The sequence below is a fragment of the Besnoitia besnoiti genome, chromosome XIII (assembly GCF_002563875.1).
Source record: "Besnoitia besnoiti strain Bb-Ger1 chromosome XIII, whole genome shotgun sequence".
Taxonomy (NCBI): domain Eukaryota; phylum Apicomplexa; class Conoidasida; order Eucoccidiorida; family Sarcocystidae; genus Besnoitia; species Besnoitia besnoiti.
In genome coordinates this window covers 421,164-440,022 of record NC_042368.1, presented here as the reverse complement: position 1 = coordinate 440,022, position 18,859 = coordinate 421,164, and the positions used below count along the sequence as shown (strand labels likewise).

The following is an 18,859-nucleotide window of genomic DNA, read 5'->3' as shown; positions in this document are numbered from 1 at the left end:
AGAGCTAGGAAAGGCGGCAAATTCGTGACGTGGAACCGTTGGGGTGTGCGCGGCGGAGAGCCGCGGCGCTCCCTGCCATAACGGTTCCTGACAACCTCAAGGTCTATCCACGCTTCCCACCAGCCCTGCCCCTTTACATTTCTCTTTTCCGTTTGTTGCCTGTACTTCCTTCATCTTCAGTTCACTTATCTGGGGCCCTCTGTCTCATTCTTTGTGGCCCCTATCTGTTCTGGCGGCTCATTTCCTGCCAACGACCGCCAAACCGACTCAAGACAGCGGGAGCGCGGAAAATGTAACTTCACATAAAGGCGAGCTATTATCAGCTGGATTTCCTCGCTACGCGGCTTCAGTGACCAATGTAGAGGGCAGGGGACCGCGGATCTTGCCACCCTTCGCGCGGGCGTCTGTTCAGCTCTCTCTTTCTCGTCGTCATGGCGGCTGAGTCTTTGCTACCTCCGTCTTCTCCGTCGCCATCTACTCCGGTTCACAGCCCTTCGTCTGTCTCCTCGCTGGTAAGAGCGCACGCATCAGCTGCCTCCTTGATTCAGTCGTCCTCTGTCGCTGTGAGCGAAGGCACCCCGCGGAAGTTTGAGATCGTCCCACAGAAGGACGTCCAGCCCTCGGGAGCTGCAGCCGATGCAGAAGGTCTGATGGCCTTTGAGATGAACGCCCGTCCCCTGTCACTCTCTCCCGTCCACCTGCTGCCGCGTCGGGCTTCCCAGCGCAGCGCGTCTCGTGGGTGCCGGGAAGAAGCGGAGATCCACTCTTCAGCTGCGGAGCTGGCTGAGGAAGGCGAAGAGGACCTCGGCAATGTCCCTACACAGTTAGTCTCGTTCCACACGCCGTCTCGGCCACCTAGGTGCAGTCGCCACGGCGCGCCGCAGGACGACACCCCAGACACGCGGCTCGGCTGTACGGACAGCAGCCGCGAAGGCACGCCGATCCTGACCCGCGGCCGCAGCGTGACGGAAGAAGGCGGCGAAGACGGTTTCTTCGCAAGCTTTGCGACCCAGAGCCAAGGCCGAACTCGCGAGGACCAGCGTGCATATGCGGCGGCGAGTTCCTCAGCGGCGCAGGAGGTCGGGCGCCCTCCTCAGAAGGCGGGAGACGGCGTCGCTTCGAAAGAGGAAGGAGGCGAGCTGGGGGGAGACTGCGCAGCAGCACGAACCATCGGTGAACTCAGGCCTCAACACGCAGGTCCGCGGCTTTTCTCCATCGCACCATACGCTGCTGATGGCGAGGCGGATGCGACGACGCCGGCAGGCGAGGACGGTGTGTCTGGGGGACGTAGAACAGCCGAGGCCGTGGCGGGCCGCAGTCGCGGCGGCGGGAGACTTGCTCGCGATAAAGGCAAACCGGTGACTGAGCAGGGCCCGCCACCTCCTTGCAGCACGCTGGAGCCTGAGAGAGACCTTGGGAGCGTTCCCAGCGCGGCGGATCACTCATTCCGCTCGCTCAGGGGTCGCAGACGTGGTCCGGTCCCCGGGCTCGAGGAGGCGAACGAGGGAGGGCGGAAGGCTGCGCGCGACGCGCGGCTCTCTGCCGCAGCTTCATACGCCGACACGCCGGGTTCGAGTAGTGCAACAGATACGGGAAGGAGCCCAGAGCGGCCTCACCTGGCGCACGAAGTCGCGAAAGGCTGCTGGGCGAGGAGACAGAGACGAGAGGCAGAGCGGAGCGGAGAACCGACGGGCGGCAGCCGCGGGTACTGCAGAAGCGAGAGCGGGCAACGGGCCGACGGCAGCCAGGGCGTAGGCGCAGAGTCCGCGGCGCAATCTGGCGCAGGCGACAGAGGCGGGGCGATGGGCGCGCATGTCTGCTGCCAGCAGGGGGAGGGGACCAGTGACGAGGTGGATGCCTCGGGGGATGAGGACTTTCGCCTCCTTCAGCGCGCCGCATCCTCGCTCCAGGAGGGCTGGAAGGTTTTCTCTCACCTGCTGCGCCGCCAGCAAGCGTTGTCGCGTCGCCTCCGCCAGACTCGGCGACTGCAACTCGTTCAACAGAAGGAACTCGCAGGTCTCCGCGAGGCTCACGAGCGCCTTCTCTCTGTCCTGTCGAGGAGCCACGCCAGCACCGGCTCAGAGCCTCCGCCGAGTCCCCCCCCGGGCGCTGAGGCCCGGTCTTTGCGTCCCTACGCGTCTTGTTGCAAATATCCAGTCACGCTTGCAGGCGGCGACTCTCAGGCCGCGCCAGGAGACAGGTGTCAAGCGTGCTTTTCTGATTCTCACAATCCTTCTTCCTCGTCGCTCTCCACGTGTGTCTCGTGCTCCGCAGGCAGCATGGGGTTGGCTGCGTCGTCTTCGTGCCCGCGTGAAGCGTGGTCGTCGTCGTGTGCGTGTCTGCCTTCGTCTTCTCCGTCTCCTTCCTCTTCCCAGTCTCTCGCCACAGCGCCATGCGGCCCGTGCCTCTCCTTCGCGGCCTTCCGGTCTTCCTCGACTTCCGCGAGCGCCTCTTCTGCGTCGGCTGGCTTCCCTCCTGCGCGCGCGCGCTCGGTTGGCGCTCTCAGCGGAGCCGCCGCGTCAGCCCGGCGGGGGCGCGACTGCCAAGCGGCTTTCGGTGGCGGGAGGGGGCGAGGGGACACAAGGCCGTCAGCGGAAGACGAGGCGAATAAAGAGAACGTGGATTCTCAAACGAGCGAAGAAGCCGCGCAGAGCCACGTGTCTTCAGAACTCCGAGCCGCGACGATGGAGTCTTCGGCGCAAGGTTGTCTGGAGAAGAGAAAGCCAGACGTTCAATCTCCAGTCGGCTCCTCCTGCCTCCCGCCCTCGCTGCACACGGGCCTGCAGTGTGTTTCCGGCCGTGCACCTTTTTCTTCTCCCCCCAGTTCACTTCCCGCTTCGGCTGCTGCCTCTGCCTCGCTGGGCGACTCTGGTGGCAGGCTTTCAGACGCGCACCCCTGCCAGGCGAAGGACGGTGAAGAAGGAGAGAGGCTCGCGGAGCCTGTGCGGTCTCTTTTTTTCCAGGCCGAAGCGAGAGCCGCGGGTGTCGAGACGGAAGCCGTGGAGGGGACGGAAGAAGCTCGCCAACTGGGTGAGGACGGAGAAAACAGCCGTCTGGGCTCGGCCGCGCGCTCTGCCGGTCGTCGAGCCGGCGCGAAGAGGTCGCAGGGAGACCTCTCGCGCGCGGAAGCAGCGAGCGGGCGCGAGTGGAAGCGCCTCAAGCCCTCAAGGCCCCCGCGAGGAGGCGGCACAGGGGAAGACTCATCACTCCAAGAGCAAACGGCAGACGCTGTGCGGATTTCTTCTAGCGACAGCGGCCGAAGTTCCGCGGATGCAGCCGAGAAGGCGCAGAGCTGGCCTCGCGCCCTCGCACAGAGAAACGCGCAGCCCGCGCGAACGGCGAGTTCGCACGGCCTCGAGTGCGCGCCTCCAGTGAAAGTTCGCACACGTCGCCGGCAGCTGCGTCGAATACAGGCGAAGCACCAGCTTGTCCGCGCTTCGGAGTCGGAGTTCAAAGAAGCCCACCCCCGGCGAGCCGCAAGCCGAGCAGCGCCCTTAGCGGTCTGCGGCGGCAGCGATGAGGGGATTCTTCGTCTCCCGGGAGCGGCGCTCGCCTGTGCATCCGCGGCGAAAAAGTCAGGCGCGCCGGAGGCGGAGGAAGGCCGAAGCGAGCCTCGCGAAGCGCAGTCTGAACACGAGAGGCGCGAGGCCGCGAGTGCATCAGGGGAGGTAAGCGCGGAGCTGCCCTGCCTGCCGGGAGACGAGCGGAAAGACGGCGACCGATGCGCGAGTAGGCCCGCGGAGGACGCCGTCTTTCTGCAGAGACCTGCGCTCCGCGGCATGAAGAGAGATCGGCCTGCGGAGGGCGAGGAGGACGGACGCGAGGACAAGCGGCCTGAAGACTCTGCAAGAGGGGAGACGCGCGGCGAGAGAAGAAAAGAAGAAGCGAGCGACGAGCGGGCACAGCGAGAAGGCGCAGCCGCTGCCGCCGCCGTGAAATCGCCACAGGCAGACGCGGCGTCCTGTGGGGGGGGAAGGGAAGGCAGGCAAGCGGACACAGACGACATGCTGTTCGCAGAGCGTCCCCGGTGCTGGCCGAACGAGACAGCAGCGGACTCACCGGGTGGAACAAGTAGCCTAAACGCCGAGGGAGGGAAGCCTGCGGCACGTTCGCAGCTCCGGGGGCGAAAAGGGCATCACACTGCGCGCCCGTCTCACCGCTGGGGAGAGACGGCGGCCTGCGCCGGCGAGAAGGGCCGCACAGTGCGGAGCTCGGCTCTTGTGTCTCTGCAGAGGCGCCAGGAGAGGTGGGAAGCCCTGCCGAAGGTGCGCTTAGTCGCGCCGCAGCGGAGCCTCCGCCAGCAGATGCCGGCGGCTGACTGCTCGCAGTGCGACAGGTTTTATTCTCTTCTTCAGTCTGAGATGGCCTGCGCACATCCAGTCTGCGCAGGCGGAGGGAGTGCGGGCGGCGTAGAAGGAGAAGCAGACCGCGCGCGGCGAGGCGGCAGCGACAAAGGCGAGGTAGAGTGCCGCAGCGAGAGGGAAGGCGAGCGGGAGGTCGGGGTACGCTTCCGTGTCGCCGCAGATGAAACGCGTGGCTTCTCACCGCGCGGGAGCAGAGTTTGCAGGCCACGCGCCGAGAGGGAGTTCGAGGCCGGTCAGCGAAGGAGAGCTAGCGAGGAAGCACCGGGAGACAGGAAGGCGGCGACACGCGCGAGAGTCGCCACAGAAGGCGCGGGAGAACCGGAGAAGGGGAGAGACAGACAGACGGGAGAGAAGAAACGAGGCTTGCGAGCCGAAGGGAGCAGACGGAGACGGTGGCAAGCCTGCGCAGGCACCCATCTCGACTTCAACCTGCTTCACGCATCGAAGCACCGCTACTGCGCACCTCCTCCCAGCACGCCCCAGGGTTTCTGGGACTTCAACTCGTTCTGCTCCCCGGTCAGAAGGGGCTCCAACAGCGAAATTCATGAGGCGTGAGGCGTAGGCGCGAAAATCAACAGGATACCGCTCCTGAACCCAGATTCCTAAATGGCGCTTCGTTCGCGGGGAATCACTCTGGCGGGGAAGCACTGAGCAAAAAACAGGCCCTCGAGGGTCTAGAGGCAAGTTCTTCCTCTTCAAAAGATACTTTCTGTTCCCACTGGGCTCGCCTTTGTCGTGGGCTCAGGGGGGGGCGTGAAATCGATTTGTGTCCTCGCAGCCGCCCGGAAAGCTATGGTTTGATTTTCCTGTATTCTACTAGAGTTTTTTTGTACTTGATTGAAGCTTGTCATGAGCCAATAACTTCATTCATATAATTTTTCGCTCCCCCCCGCTCACGAGGGGTCCGCTCTAGGGGCTCCGGTTGAACTCCGTTGTCTTCACTGCCGGGCAACAGAGTGCCGCCACGTTTCTGCTGGCCTTGAGGTTCTCAAGTCTGTGTCTTTTTCGCAGTGAAGCCTCTGGCAAGGCAGGAGTCGCAGAGGGTGTTGGATGTTGCAGGCACTTCGCCGATTTTGCGGCAAGGTCCGCAGCACTCCAGATTTCTTTCTAGAGAACGAGATCCCTCGGCCCCGTATACCGGGGGCTCGAATGGTGCGTACGCGAGATCCGTTTGTATTTGTGTGTTCCCTGTGTTTTCGCGACGCATCGCCTCGGCGTCTATCATCATTAGCAAACGCGTTCCGGCACTGAGAGGCTCCTGCAGCTGTCACGTTCCCGAAACAAAGCCACTAGGTGTTGTCAACTCGCACGTTACTCTCGTGAATGGTCTCGAATCTGTAGTCTCCGCTGTTTTCCTCAAGCGTGCCAGTGAGGCAGAACTCTTGTTTCAGAGCTGCGTAGGTCCCACACGGCACCGCGTTACACTCGGGCAGGACTACGATACCAGCTCGCGCGGGTCGTTCGAGGAAGTTTTTCAGGAAGATTTTCAGACACATTTCCGACCGCGCCGGCAGCAGCGAATGCTGCTCTACAAAGGGGAAAGAGACTCCCTGGCAGCCACGTGAAACGAGGAATTGTGGAAAAACGCGAGGCGGGCGGTTCAGCCTCGTCCCCGTCGACCGGCAGACTTTCTCGAGCTCGTCCCCCCGCCACAGGGGCAGGCAGGCCACACGAGCCACGCCGGCCAAAAAGACCGCCTGCCGGAGTCCCCTTCAGCAGCGTACTGAGACACAGCAAACAGATTGCATGGGTCCTCGGCGCTCGCAGCATTTGCGGGAAAACAAGGGCTCATGTCCTCTCAGCCTGTCCCTTTCTGGGGGAGGCCGGAGGCAAACTCCGGCGGCGGCGGAGTTTGCTCGGCCGCGCAGCCTAGGCGGGATGCAAGCGAAAAACGCGAGTTGGGGAGAGAGCGCAGTCAGCGGTAGTAGCCGACGGAAGTGGGTAAGAGCTGCGCGGGATCCATCTGAATCGACGGCGTCCCCTGCGCCCACAGAGCTCCGGCGACAATGAACGCATCTGCGTTGGCCTTCTGCTGGCGCGCCCGGCCGCCAGCGAGCTCTGCAGCAGGAAGGCACACGCACGCATCACGCTGTGAGGAGGGCAGTGAGGAGACAAAGTCAGACAAAGACGTTTTCTCCTGCGGTCGCGGGAAATTTAATGTCGCACACGCTCCATCTAAAGCGGGACAGGGAGAAAGAGCGACAGAAAGATGGAAACCCCACCGCGGGAGCAGCGAGACGGGAGGAGAGAGGCAGAACGGCGGGCCGGCCGGAAGTCAGAGCCGGAGTCAAAACGGCGCAGGATCCACGAATCGCACGAAGGCAGGCACTCAGTACCACGTGAAGACTCAGTGTAGAGATACCTGCTGTTCTTCACTCGATGAACAGACGCGGACAGCTCGTCTCTGACTCGGTACACGAGCCCCTGGCGATGTGGAGAGTAGTTCGAACCAGACGCCTCGAGCCTCGCTTCGTTATACCTGGGATAGCTGGCAGAAGATTCTTCTCCATCAAGATTCGTCGCCGCCGTTCGACGAAGTGAAGAGGGGGCCACACAAACGCCTGCGCAAACGCCTGCGTCGCCTCGTCCTGTTTCGCTCCGCTGGATCGCGGCCGCGCCTTCAAAACCTGCGAGGTACCCGCGCGGAAGGACAGATCACCGCTCCCCCGCATCGACAGATGAGCCGAATCTGACGCAGGCGAGTGCATACACAGCGAAAACGTCCGTGGGAAGAGACAAGAGACTGGGGGAGCAGGTGACGCAGCGATCTCGAGACAGCTGGGTGGAGAAAGCCGACCCGACGCGCAGCTCCCGCGTCTTCCTCCTCCCGCCAGTTCGCATTTCATCGTTCGCCACTCCAGGGAAGCCCCCCTCGCCAACCGTCGCCCTGCCTGGCTGGGCGCCCCGCGCTCTACAAGCTGTGGCTTCCTCTAATTTCCGCTGCGATCCATGTGTGAGTTCACAGAGTCGCGGGGTCACTGCGTCACTACTGCTGGTAGGTAGGGTTCACGGGTTTAGGGTTTAGGGTCCGACGGTGAGGCCCGCCGGCGCCTGCGTCCGTCAGCGAGCCATCTTACTTCCCTTCCGTGATGCCTTCTCTCGCTCGGCACCGCAGTCCGCTGAAGGGTGCACGCGGGGTCTACGTTTTTCCATTCTGGCTTTTGAAAGGATCTAACTCAGGGGCTCGTCGGCAGCCCCACGCACCACACAGATGCAGACAGATGGGCGCGGGCGGAAGCAGAAACGAGTCTGCGTGCCGCTCCCGTCGGGATCGCCTCTTTGAGGCACACCGCTAGGCAGGCGATGATCTCCGCAAGTCTCAGCGAAAGGCGCCCCGTTTCCTCACCTCTTTTACGACGCATTTTATATTTTCCAGCAGCTGCGAGGCTTCGAAGTCGCGCCTTCCCACCACGACGCGAACCTCGCCTGCGTCGCCTTCGGCGCGGAACTCGACGGCCTCTCCACTCTTGACTGCGCGGACGGCCTCCGACAGATTCGTCACGACAGTCCCTGAGCAGAGGACATCCGAGCCCCAAACAGCCGCCCAAGTCGATTCGACGCCGTTTTGCTCGCGAGAACGCCGCATACATGATTGGTCTTCTCGTTTTCTCGCCTTCTCAGCAGAGGCCGCTGCCAGGGACCCACACTGAACGCTCAGACAAAGCGCAGCGCCATCTAAACGCGAGGCCCGCAGGACAGACAGACTCTCTGGCGCGCCTCCATTCGTCGAATCACATGTTTGAAACGCCCCACCTACGCGCGTGTGGATGGTGTTATATTGTAGCGAAAAAGCGTTCAAAAACGACTGCTCAATGGCAAGAGCCCGGGAAAGTTACGGGTCTTCTCGGGACAGAAAATTGCCTGCTGGATCTCGCAGCCTACCAGATTTCGGAGAGGGCATCAGTTTCCGCGGACCGAGGATGCGAGCGACTTTGAGGAGCTTCGGCATGACACTGGCAACCGCCAAAGTCTTGTCGAAGCCCACCCACCTGCATGCAGCCGCAAGTGTTCACAGCAGCGAGGACTGAGACGCAGAGTTCTGGCCAGCAACAAGCTGCCTTTTCGCGACTTCGGCTTTCTCCGCGCGGCGTCCCGCCGACGCGTTGCTGCTTAACGGATAAGAGTCACTTTAGAAGCAACTAGCTGATTTCTCCAGAGAGACCATATTAACAGGAGGTTGGCCAGCTCGATGGTAGCGGCTGCGGCAGCATGTGCAAGCCTTGCAGGAACCGGTGGACACGAGCGCCCGGGTCGCATAACTGCCTGATGAGGTAGCCTCGAGAGCGTATTTGCGACAAAAACGACTGAACCAGAGGACTCACCCTTTGGCAATGCGAGGCAGAAGTGCGTCCACTCCGGCGTAGTCTGCTCCTAGCGCTAGCATGGCAGGAGCCTGAAGAGAGAGAGAGCAGAGAGAGCCACACACAACAAATGAATGACATGTATGAACAAGGACTTTGTGTGAGAAAGCCCTGAGGCAGCATATGAGAAGCACTTGAAACGGCCCAGGCTCGGGACGATCCCCGCACGATTCGAACAAGAGAAACAACACCAGCTGCCCAGAAAGGCTCACATGTAGAGGTCGGGAGGATATCCAAGCTCAACCTCCCCTAATCGCTTGCGTGACTACCAGTGGTTGACAGATATTCATCAACAATAGATCGCTACGTAGTATCCTGTCAGTGTTGTCTTGGTATGGAATAAAGGGCGACTCTTTATGGAGAAAGCAAACTGGCAAAAGCTAGAACTCGTAAGGTGAAGGTGAAGGTCCTCAGTTGCAAACCATAAGCACTCCACGAGACGCCCTGCACAGCAGCCCAGAGTGTAGCTCATTAAAGTGCAAATAATTATATCTGTCATATCGAATAGAGCAATGGCATTACTGTAGCTGAGAATACGGATACACCAGAAAGTGGGAGATTTCAATCTGAACTGACGTGGAGGCAGAAGCTATCGTCAGCATCGAAGCTCAGTTCATCTCACCTCATCATCAGGGCAAAAGACAGCAAGGCGCACATTGCTGCCAACTCCATGTTGCAGTGTACATACACCACGTACACTCTCCCGCTTGAGATCCGCTGCCACATTGAGCGTGAGATAGACGAGCGAATCCTCTCCGAAAGAAGCGGCCGCCGGCACAGGTGAGTCTTCCTCTGTGTCCTGCTTTGGCGTCGCTTCGCGAGGAGAAGCAGACGATTTTGATCCATGAGATGATACGCTCTCGGCCTGAAGGATAGGGTTGTAGTCTCGGTCTGAATGAGTTTTTGGAGTAGGAGGCAGGAAAGCTTGCAAAATGCGCACTGCGTGAAAGGGAGACAGTTGAAGAGCCTGAGAAGCGCCGCCCTGCTCCTCGGCTGACAACGAGTCTGACGACAACGATGAGGCATCTGCTTCTAAAGACGCTGACGCGAAGAGGGGAGGCGGGGTCGCCAGAGCGTGTTTGCTTTTGGGATTCCGTGGAGCTCGAAAGGGAATGTAACGTTTGAATCGTTTTTGGCACACAAAGGAACTCGGTGACGAAGTGGGAGTACCGTAGAAGTCCGCTTCGGAAGAGTTGTAACGGGAAAAGAAGGCAACAGAAGAGAATACTCTTCTGCCATAATCTGGAACAGAGCTGATGGAGGGGCAGTTTTTGGGGTGCCAAGCAAATGCTGTAGAAGAGAGGGAGTCTGGTGATGGAAACAACGAAGAACTAAAACAAATATGTCGCACATGGCCACTCCCTTCGTCATTCACCACGCGGACGCAATGGGAATTCTCTCCATGCGGCTCCCTCGCGCTTCCGCGTCGGTTTTGGAGTGGGCTGCGCGGAGCACGGACCTTACGACAAACATAATAAGTCAGCGGCGCCGGCAAACCCGGCAGGCAAGCTTCTACTTGCGCTGAAGAGTGTCTGCCGCGAGCAGCCGCCTGCGCAGTTTGTGAGCAGACAGGCGATCCCCACTCCGAACCCGAGGTGAAACCGACTGTCGCACCAGCAGCCGAAACCGACGTCGAATGTTGCCTTCGTCCGGAATCTCGAAATGAAGTGCCCCACGCTTTCCTGGACTCAGACCCATACATTAACCGCTGACCCCGGAGGGCCGCACGTCTCCCTCCCGCCACACGATACATATCGCCGCGTAATATGCTAAAAAATACCATTCAAGTTCAATATGGAGCAGAGTTACAAACCGTTTCACTGGTGTGGAATTATATGGGTACGATAATTGAATTAAACCAAAAGCCGCCGACCGACGGATTGTTTGCACCAGAGAGATGGTTGCATCCTCACGTTAAGGACTCCCGAAGGCACTTCCTCACTCGTTCACGAATACGTCCGATAGAATCTTCGATAGCGTGTGATGTACTTCATGCCTTCTGTTGACGCTTTTTGTTCTACAATTGAAAAAGAATCAAGCAAGCCCGTTCACAATTTGACGTTCGCGGGCTACACACCTTGATGCTGGTACTGAGGCGCTGCAAGCCAGTCGCGGGTTTTCATATTTGCCACCATCTGTCACATCAATTGAGTGGATCCAGATCATGGAACACTCGAGTCTTCACGCAAGAAGGAGTGACAGGGGAGCATAACAAGGCGAGTTCAGCGAGCGGAGGGAATTGTCAGTGTGGACCGACGTTGTTGCATGCGCGCGCATGCCTGCATCTACCCTCGGTTCACGAAGCAATAAACCAGCGGAGGTTGCAAGGTTCATGTCCGATGGAAGCCAACGCTTCCCCCGAACTGAAAGAAACTGTGTGGCTGAACACGCTGGTACACTTGAAAATTCAATCTGATACATGTGCATGAGAGTGACTCTGGCATCGCATGCAGCCCTCATCGGATACAACCCGCCGCGAGGCTCCGTTGCGAGCGTCGTGGCCGCGAATCGCTCAAAAACACCAACTGCAGTTCTAATCGCTGAAGTGGAACCATCAAATCAGTGCGCATTCCTTGCTCCGCTGCCGGGGGAGAACGTCGTCATCTGACATTGTGGCTTATGAGCTCCGAGGGCTGGCACCTGACTAAGCCTTTGTTTTGCAGCACAGTCCCGTCGAATCCTCTTCGTGCACGCACTCGGGTCGGGTCCCGACTGCGATTGAGACATTGACAACGACATGACCTGTGCCCAAATTAGTCACTTTCGTTCGTTGCAAACCTCCACAAGCAGCGATTCGCTCTGCATATCAGGTGGATAGCATACAGTGTGCAAACACTTCAAACTCAGCAACCTTATGCGTTATCCAACACTCGCGGTTGTGCGGATCCGTCTGTATACGCATGGGGCGTACAGTTAGTCTAAGGGCGTGGAATGAATAACGTGGGAGAAACTCTTTTTCTGTGTCTTAGATAGTATGAGGATATATAACAGGAGGCAACATCCACGTCGCATGTGTCTTCGAAATTCTTGTTCAGTAGCGTGTCGGACTGCTTAACTGGTTCAACTGGCGAGATCGTTACTGGGGTTGCCAGTTATTCTGGAGACTCTTCGGTTGAAGCGTAGAGCACACACGCATGGGCTACGAACACCTGTGCGTAGTCCTTCATTTGGATGTATCTTAGACAGGCGCCTTACTATTGTCTTCTCTGCCTCCCAACGGACGTGCTGCAATGCAACCCGCATCAAGGCCTTCTGCTCGAAAACACATCCGGCAGGAGGACAGGAGCAGGACTGAGTCTCCTTCACGGTATTTGATGCACCTAGAGGATGTCCGGTATGTCATAGACCAGCTGCGATCAAACCGCCCTCGGTTTCTCGCTTCCACCGCCCATCGGCGCCAGGTGGAGTTGAGGAGTTGTTCCTGGTGGAGCCTAACCTCATCCTCCACTGACAAAGATGACGCCGCGGTACAGATCACGCCTGAGTGTACCGAAGATGTAACCGATCACAGAGTTCAATGCCACCCGGGCACAGGTGGTCACCAACTCAGCAGCGAACAGGAGCACGGCCTTGAGAGTCATCAACAGCCGCTCTTATGTCCGGACAGAGACGAAAAAAGCGTGCAGGAGGGCGTAGTGCAATGCCCCTCACAAGGGTGCAGCGATGCGCCGACGCATATTTCTGAGCCTCGAGGTCTCCAGCGGAGCCGGCGTAACCTGGTTCCATCGGCGACATCGATGCAACCGTCGACAGTCACAGACCGCGGTGACGATTTGGACACATACTTGGCCGAACTGCTAGTCCCCTTTCTGCACGACGGATTAGTAGCTCTGTGTAGGACTGTTGAACTGATGATGTCTGACACCGACAGAAGAAGGCTCGGGAACGGATACCACAATCGCTTTAATCCTCTCTGTTGGTTGGCACAGTACCTTTTTCGTCACAACCCCACACCTCGGCCGAGGATATCCAAAAATTCAAAATGTATAGGGAATGAAAACACTGAACTTCCGGACAGGCTTCCAGGGGACCGCAATGTGTGCTTCCAACGGCGAGTCAACTGCAAATATAGACCATTCTACGACCTCTTTAAGGACATAGTCAATGACGAGCGGGCCCGGCGAGACTTTCTTCTCCGGAAAGAAGAAGTTCGGTACGTGTTCGACGCGTTCCGGCACGAAAAGGGTTGCCGACAGCATAACGAAGGCGCTGCTAGGAATTTGCCACATCGTCCCCCTCAAATCAATGACATCGCGGTTGAGGGCGAAGTCGGAAATCGCAGTGGTGCGGGCGATCGGAAGGGAGTCGGCGTCGTCGCACCTCCTCCCGTGCCGCAAAACACGGCCTCTACAACGGGAGAAGCAGAGGCAGCCCGCGTAGTTCACCAGCATGGTTCAGCATGGGAGGCCGTGCCACAAGATGGTAATGAAACTGAGAACCTTGAGACTCGACCTTACACTCCAATCGCGGTTGATGATATCCCGGACCTTCTCGAGCGTCTAGATCGCCTCTGGGAAATGGGTGGGCGCATGGCAGAGCTGTTCGAGAAGAGCACTCTTCCCCTAGTTCCCACAGGAGACTTCAAACTGGTTAACTACATTCTCCCACTACAGCAGGCTGAACTGGTGACCGTAGATTCAGACGATGTGCAAATTGGAGAGTTCTGGGAGTTTTTGAAGGACTATACCGAGGTACAATATTGGATCAGACGAGAGCTTTACAACAAACGGCAACAGAATGTACAATTGCATCGTCGATCTGCCATGGGGGTCGCTGTTATTGACGGTCTCAACGGACGCAATATGGTAGTCGCGCAAAAGGGTGACGATGACAACGTGGGAGACTCGGAGTCGACGAAGTATCAAGAGCTGTCAGCGTCGAATGGGATTCCCTTTCCTCCTCTATAGATGCGCAGCGTGTCCGAGGTATCGTTTGCTAAATCAGACAATTGTGGTTCATCTTGGTATGGCGGTACCCCGGCGCACGAGGTGCTGGCGTGAGCCCCGTCATCCGAAGGCATGTATACCTTCCAGCGGCTTTCAATTGTGTGGAGGCAGCCAAATACACCAGTGTTCACTGGGCCTCGGAAAACGCCTGTGTGCGGCGTCATCAGATGCGTGTAGGGTAGGGGATTTGAGGAATCGGCATCGGGAATGACGATCGACGTTCGCATCCTTGGGTGTAGTAGTTAAATCTGCTGACACAAAATATATATTAAGGCTCCATCTGCACCACTGCGTGTGATCGGCCTATCACACGTTGTTTCGTGCATACATAGGAGTTTCATGTGGTTATTGCCGTTTGCTCAATTCAGCTGCGTGCTAAGACCAGCTCGTGCACAAGAGATCCCATAGCTCAACCCAAGCTGAGTTGAAAACGGAAACCGCCAATCCTATAGTGAATTGTAGTAGTTTCTTTGGTGTAGCGTACTCGCCGAGGACATGTGAGTGTAATGGATGTTATAAGAAAGGATTTTCTCGTGCTCGGGCAGCTTGTATAACGCGCCACGTCCAGTTGCGTATCAATGCTGACGTGGAGGGGATCTCGAAACGGTATACGGAATCAGGAGCGGGCCAAGGTGGAGCCATAGCACTTGCAACAAACGGACGTCGTCTGCTACTTGTTGGGGCCCAGACCGCGAAACTAGAATGGCGGCAGCGTGGCTGCATTCGGCTCTTCCAAATGAGCTCTGGCCACACACTGCAATGCCGTGACTAGACCATTCTCTCGACAGCGTCATAGATGCAAACATTTTGCTTCTCGACACGAGAAATGGCGTCACAGTGCTTCCTTCGACGGTGCAGAGCGGCAACACTTGCGAGGTTGCTCGACACTCGACGCTGATTCTCTTCACACAGGATTGTTTCCGAAAGTCGGAGCACCGATGAGACTAATGCTTGCAAGAAGATACGATGCAAACATCACAACAGCTAGCAGTGATCACGGTTACAGACGGACAGTATGTGACCCGCACACACTGCCCGCTGATGAGCATTGAAGCTGACATTATCCCTTCACGAAAGAGTCGGAGTTTTCCTGTCGTTTATCAAATCTTCAGTAGCAAGACTACGATCCAGCAGGCATGATGCAGTCAATGGTGGCCGAAGCGGTCCTCCGCTTTTGTAGATTTTAGTCGCTTCCCGTCACGGTGGTTTGCCTTGCTTCTCTGGTTACCGGGAGGCTTCAAGATGTAAGAAGCAAGCCTATCAGTCGTTGCATAGATACGCGTTATTCGCTATGCTTTGATGGAGAACTGGTTCGTGCCACGCGGATGGGAGTGGCTGCGTTTCGCTGCAGCGCTGCAGCTCAACTGGGTTTGCCCGCGGACCGTGACTGGTCGTGCCGAATGTTCATAGTTGGCTGCCAGTTGCCCCAGACATCCTGCGGACTGACAGGAGGACACGAGAAGCTCCAGGCCCTCAGGCTCGGTGGAGAGTCTGGTGCCTGCCGGAAGGAAAAATGCAACTGACCACTGGAGCAACGTCCTGGCACACGAGGACGAATGTAGGGTTTAGGGTTCTGCTCGGCAGATCTGCATCGATGAAAATCCATCGTTAAGGTGACGCGCCCGTGGTCCTGATTTTTGACATCCGGCAGACGCACATGCTGAGTAGGTTGTACCTCTTGTTGTGTCCTCCCAGGGGAAACGTGGCGCACTTTGCTTTTTTTCCCCGAAATTTCACTGCGGCCATCGACGTAGATTACTTCGCCGGCACGTCGAGCCAGCAAATCTTTTCTGAATCCCTGACTCGTCATCACAGGGAATGGGTAGCACTGCTCACGGACCTACAATCGTCGTGATTCGTGTATTTCGTTATCTGTAGGCACGCCATCGTCAGCGTTTATCGCTGGCAGGGAACATGGAGCCCCTGGAGGTGACGATGGCATCGCGCCCTCTAAAGATAAAACGGGGCCATGTTCTGGCGTATCAGAACACAACAGGGTTGGCCGGCTGTTCTTCTGCTTGTTTATTCCTCAGCGTGGTAACCATTTTTCATCCGCGGCGACGTGTCTCCCGACATTTTTTCCGTCTTCAGCACATGCGCCAGTACAGTCATCCCTGCCGACAACGGCCCGACTCGAATATTCAGTGGTTTCTTCAAAAGTAGGGCCACTGCTCTGCGGGGGCGAGCTGGTCACCCCCTTGGCGTAGGACAGTTGCATCAGAAGGTACATATAATGATCGGGGCACTTGCCACTTCGTGTCGGCGAGCTGGTCATTGAGCTTGTAGATCCTACACGAGACACGCCGACGAAATAAGACGTCGCAATTTTCAGGAACCTGGCTTGTTGGTGTGCCTTTCCTGGCCGTACGCCATCGACATCATGTACTGAGCAAAGACCGGTGGAGGTAGTGATATATTTCGGCCAGCGGGTTGTAGCACTCGGAAGCTCAAAGGGCATGGCATTCCAAATTACCGCCTCCAGTGCTCTCTCCATCTTTTGGCCCCTAGACTCGTCCTCCCTGCCATTCAATTGTCATTCACACGCCACCACGCTTAAGCCACCTCTGAACGTCGGTCACGCCCAGGCGAGGGAATTGGTATGTGGCACCTGCGTTCTCTGAGCTCCCCGAGCCACTGCGTTGGAGAGGCGACTCTGAGTGCGCGTTTGTGGGAAAAGGACCTCAGGGCACCGTCAGAAACAGGTAACGCAGCAGCTGTGTCTTGTACGGGCGCGCAAAAAGGGTAAGACGAGATGATGAATTCTTGTCTATACTGCCAACGCACTACGGAGGACGTACCCCAAACGAGTGGTAAACGATCTAACGGAACGCAAGAAAATCAGGAAGACGATACCGACAGGACATTGATGAATTGAAGAATACGCGAGTGATTACGCCGCGAGTCTTGGTTTATGGGGACTGGCTTACCCGTGCTGCGGAGGTCTGAGGGCGAGCCAGGAATGGGCGTGGAGACGTTGTGCAAGAAGCGTGCACACAAGCGTTTATCCAAGTGGTTTCCAAAATGCTGGAGGGCTGGAACCTCTGCAGCGCGGAGAGGCGGAGAAGCTGAACGGGTGCGGGAGGCAGAAGACTGCTGAAAAGCTGGAGCCTGACACGAATGCCCTGGCACCATGCAGTGGCAGCTACCGCCTGTGCATTGAAAGCCTCATGCCCTATTCTGGCAAGGTATTTCTCCAACGAGGCAAAAAAACAGTATTCGGTTCTGCAGTCTCAATCCCGTGCACAGCAGTTCCGTACCACGGATGCGTGCAAGTGGTGCCACTACAATAAATTCGTCAAGAGATTTAAACCCCGACTAGCAGAAAAGAAGCGAATGAGAAAAAAGGCTGCCCCTTGTGCTAACCCCATTCTACGAGTCCATTACGCAACAGTGCGCATCACACTCAAGGACAGACCGGCACCGGCATGTGGCTGACTGTACTAAGAAGATACTACGCCGTCTGCTGTTTTCTATGACGCCAAAGGGGAAGAGCGATTCTTCTGTTTCTTCGATATATTACCGATACCTACCATCCTGCTGCTTCCCTGCTATATCCAAATTGTACGGATGTGGGCAACAGCATCTGCGGATGATGGAAGCCACATTCACACGGAAGAGCGCCGTTCACGGTATGAGGCGTTCTCTACACCAACAGTGCTCGTCATCGGGTATGTTTCCTTAGTGTGCAGTCCTCGTTGAGATGCCTATGTTGTTATGCTAGCCAAACAAGTTTCACCGTTGATGATATTTCATTGACATGTTTGTGACTCCCGAAATGTCTTTTGCTTTCCAACCAGCCTCACTGTAAAAACGTCCGACTGTGTTGACGGCGATTGTGTGTAGGGACGTTTCCGGCCGCAGGAGCCGAACCGGCTAATCCTCACACGGCTTTCGGAGATGCCCCCCCTCTGGTACCTGCGTCGTCCAACACAATACAGCAACCTCCTGGCAGCGTCATGAATGCAATTACCCCATTTCATCGAGGAGCGCTGTATCGTGGCGTATATATGCAGAGGGAAGCGTAACCTTGCGGGCAACTCTCTGGTTCATCCGAACGGCTGCCTTCATCGGGATAGTAGCGACGTGACGGCCGAGACACAGGAGTCAGCGCTTCCCTCTCATCTGAGGAATACTGCGTACCAAACACCTCGTGGTGACGTTTTAGCATTTGTTCATGAGGATATACCTCAGGGGGATATGCGGCCTTTGTTCTCAATCCCCACGGCAGCTGCTCTCAGCGATTTACTTCATCGTATAGTTACAGTGACCATCATCGAGCGTACCGCTCCCGGTTTCAATATGAATCGTCGCAACTGACTTACTCAAAGCATGAAGTTTGCGCCCGTCGTTGAAGTCCGTAGCCCTGTCCAGGACAACGTCGAAGCTAGAGGCTAATTAGCATTCCCAGAAAGTATACATGCACGAGCAGGTATGAACGGAGAGGTAACTGGCAACCGGTATACTGGCCGTGGCGGGAGAAGATGCACCGCGGGCTTCGGAAGGGAGTTTGTTGGTTCACCGACTCCAGACACTTTGCGTGTGTTTGAGTGGCATAATTGCCGCTGGGATGGCTTGAAACATTGCCACAAAGGATCAGCGATCCAGAAATGTAAAACTCAAATCGAGTAAAGACGGCATCTTTCATATGTGCTAGCGTCTCGGTGGGATGCGCCGGCTTTTGGCTGAAACCGCCTAGAATAGCAGAGGCGGAGGGCCCTTACGTGTGGTGAATAGGGCCACCTGCCCACGGAGCACTGCCTCATAGAACCCCGCCGGCAACGCTTCACCGGATGTGCGTACTATCTGTTTCTCCCTCTGCCTCATGCGGACCGGGAATGTGACGGTTACCTCAGGGTAGTGACTTGTCCCCCGACACCCTGTGCCTTTCCCGGCAGGAGCAAAGCAAGCGACAGTATACGTCAAAACACACAGCGGCACTGTCTCGAATGAAGCTGCGCTACTGGGATACACCTGTCCAAGTCAAAAGGGTACTTCGCCAGTGTGACTTCGCCGTAGGTGTCGCCAGGGAGCAAGCCCTCACATGCCGAGTGTCCTCAGCCAAAGCTGGACTGGGCGTACTTGTGGAGTGATGCAGCTGCAGATTGCATGTTGGGTGGGAAACCTGCGGACACCGCCTCCTCAATGGTCACGCTTGAGCTCCTCACATGCGGAGCAAAGCTCATATACG

The 18,859-nt window shown here is 57.3% G+C and overlaps 3 protein-coding genes across 3 annotated transcripts; 2 read left to right on the top strand and 1 right to left on the bottom strand.

Moving 5' to 3' along the window:
• Positions 1–431: 431 nt before the first annotated feature.
• BESB_030310 (uncharacterized protein) lies at positions 432–4,919 on the top strand (the record flags this gene model as incomplete). The annotated part of the gene is made up of 1 exon (XM_029361699.1): positions 432–4,919. The coding sequence occupies one exon, from the start codon at positions 432–434 to the stop codon at positions 4,917–4,919; it is 4,488 nt and encodes a 1,495-aa protein (XP_029215166.1).
• Positions 4,920–6,279: 1,360 nt separating this feature from the next.
• BESB_030300 (L1P family of ribosomal protein) lies at positions 6,280–10,860 on the bottom strand (the record flags this gene model as incomplete). Its single annotated transcript, XM_029361698.1, has 7 exons — positions 6,280–6,422; positions 6,844–6,991; positions 7,711–7,874; positions 8,247–8,353; positions 8,687–8,757; positions 9,348–9,718; positions 10,803–10,860. The coding sequence occupies 7 exons, from the start codon at positions 10,858–10,860 to the stop codon at positions 6,280–6,282; spliced, it is 1,062 nt and encodes a 353-aa protein (XP_029215165.1).
• Positions 10,861–11,955: 1,095 nt separating this feature from the next.
• BESB_030290 (uncharacterized protein) lies at positions 11,956–13,632 on the top strand (the record flags this gene model as incomplete). The annotated part of the gene is made up of 1 exon (XM_029361697.1): positions 11,956–13,632. The coding sequence occupies one exon, from the start codon at positions 11,956–11,958 to the stop codon at positions 13,630–13,632; it is 1,677 nt and encodes a 558-aa protein (XP_029215164.1).
• Between the last annotated feature and the right edge of the window lie 5,227 nt (positions 13,633–18,859).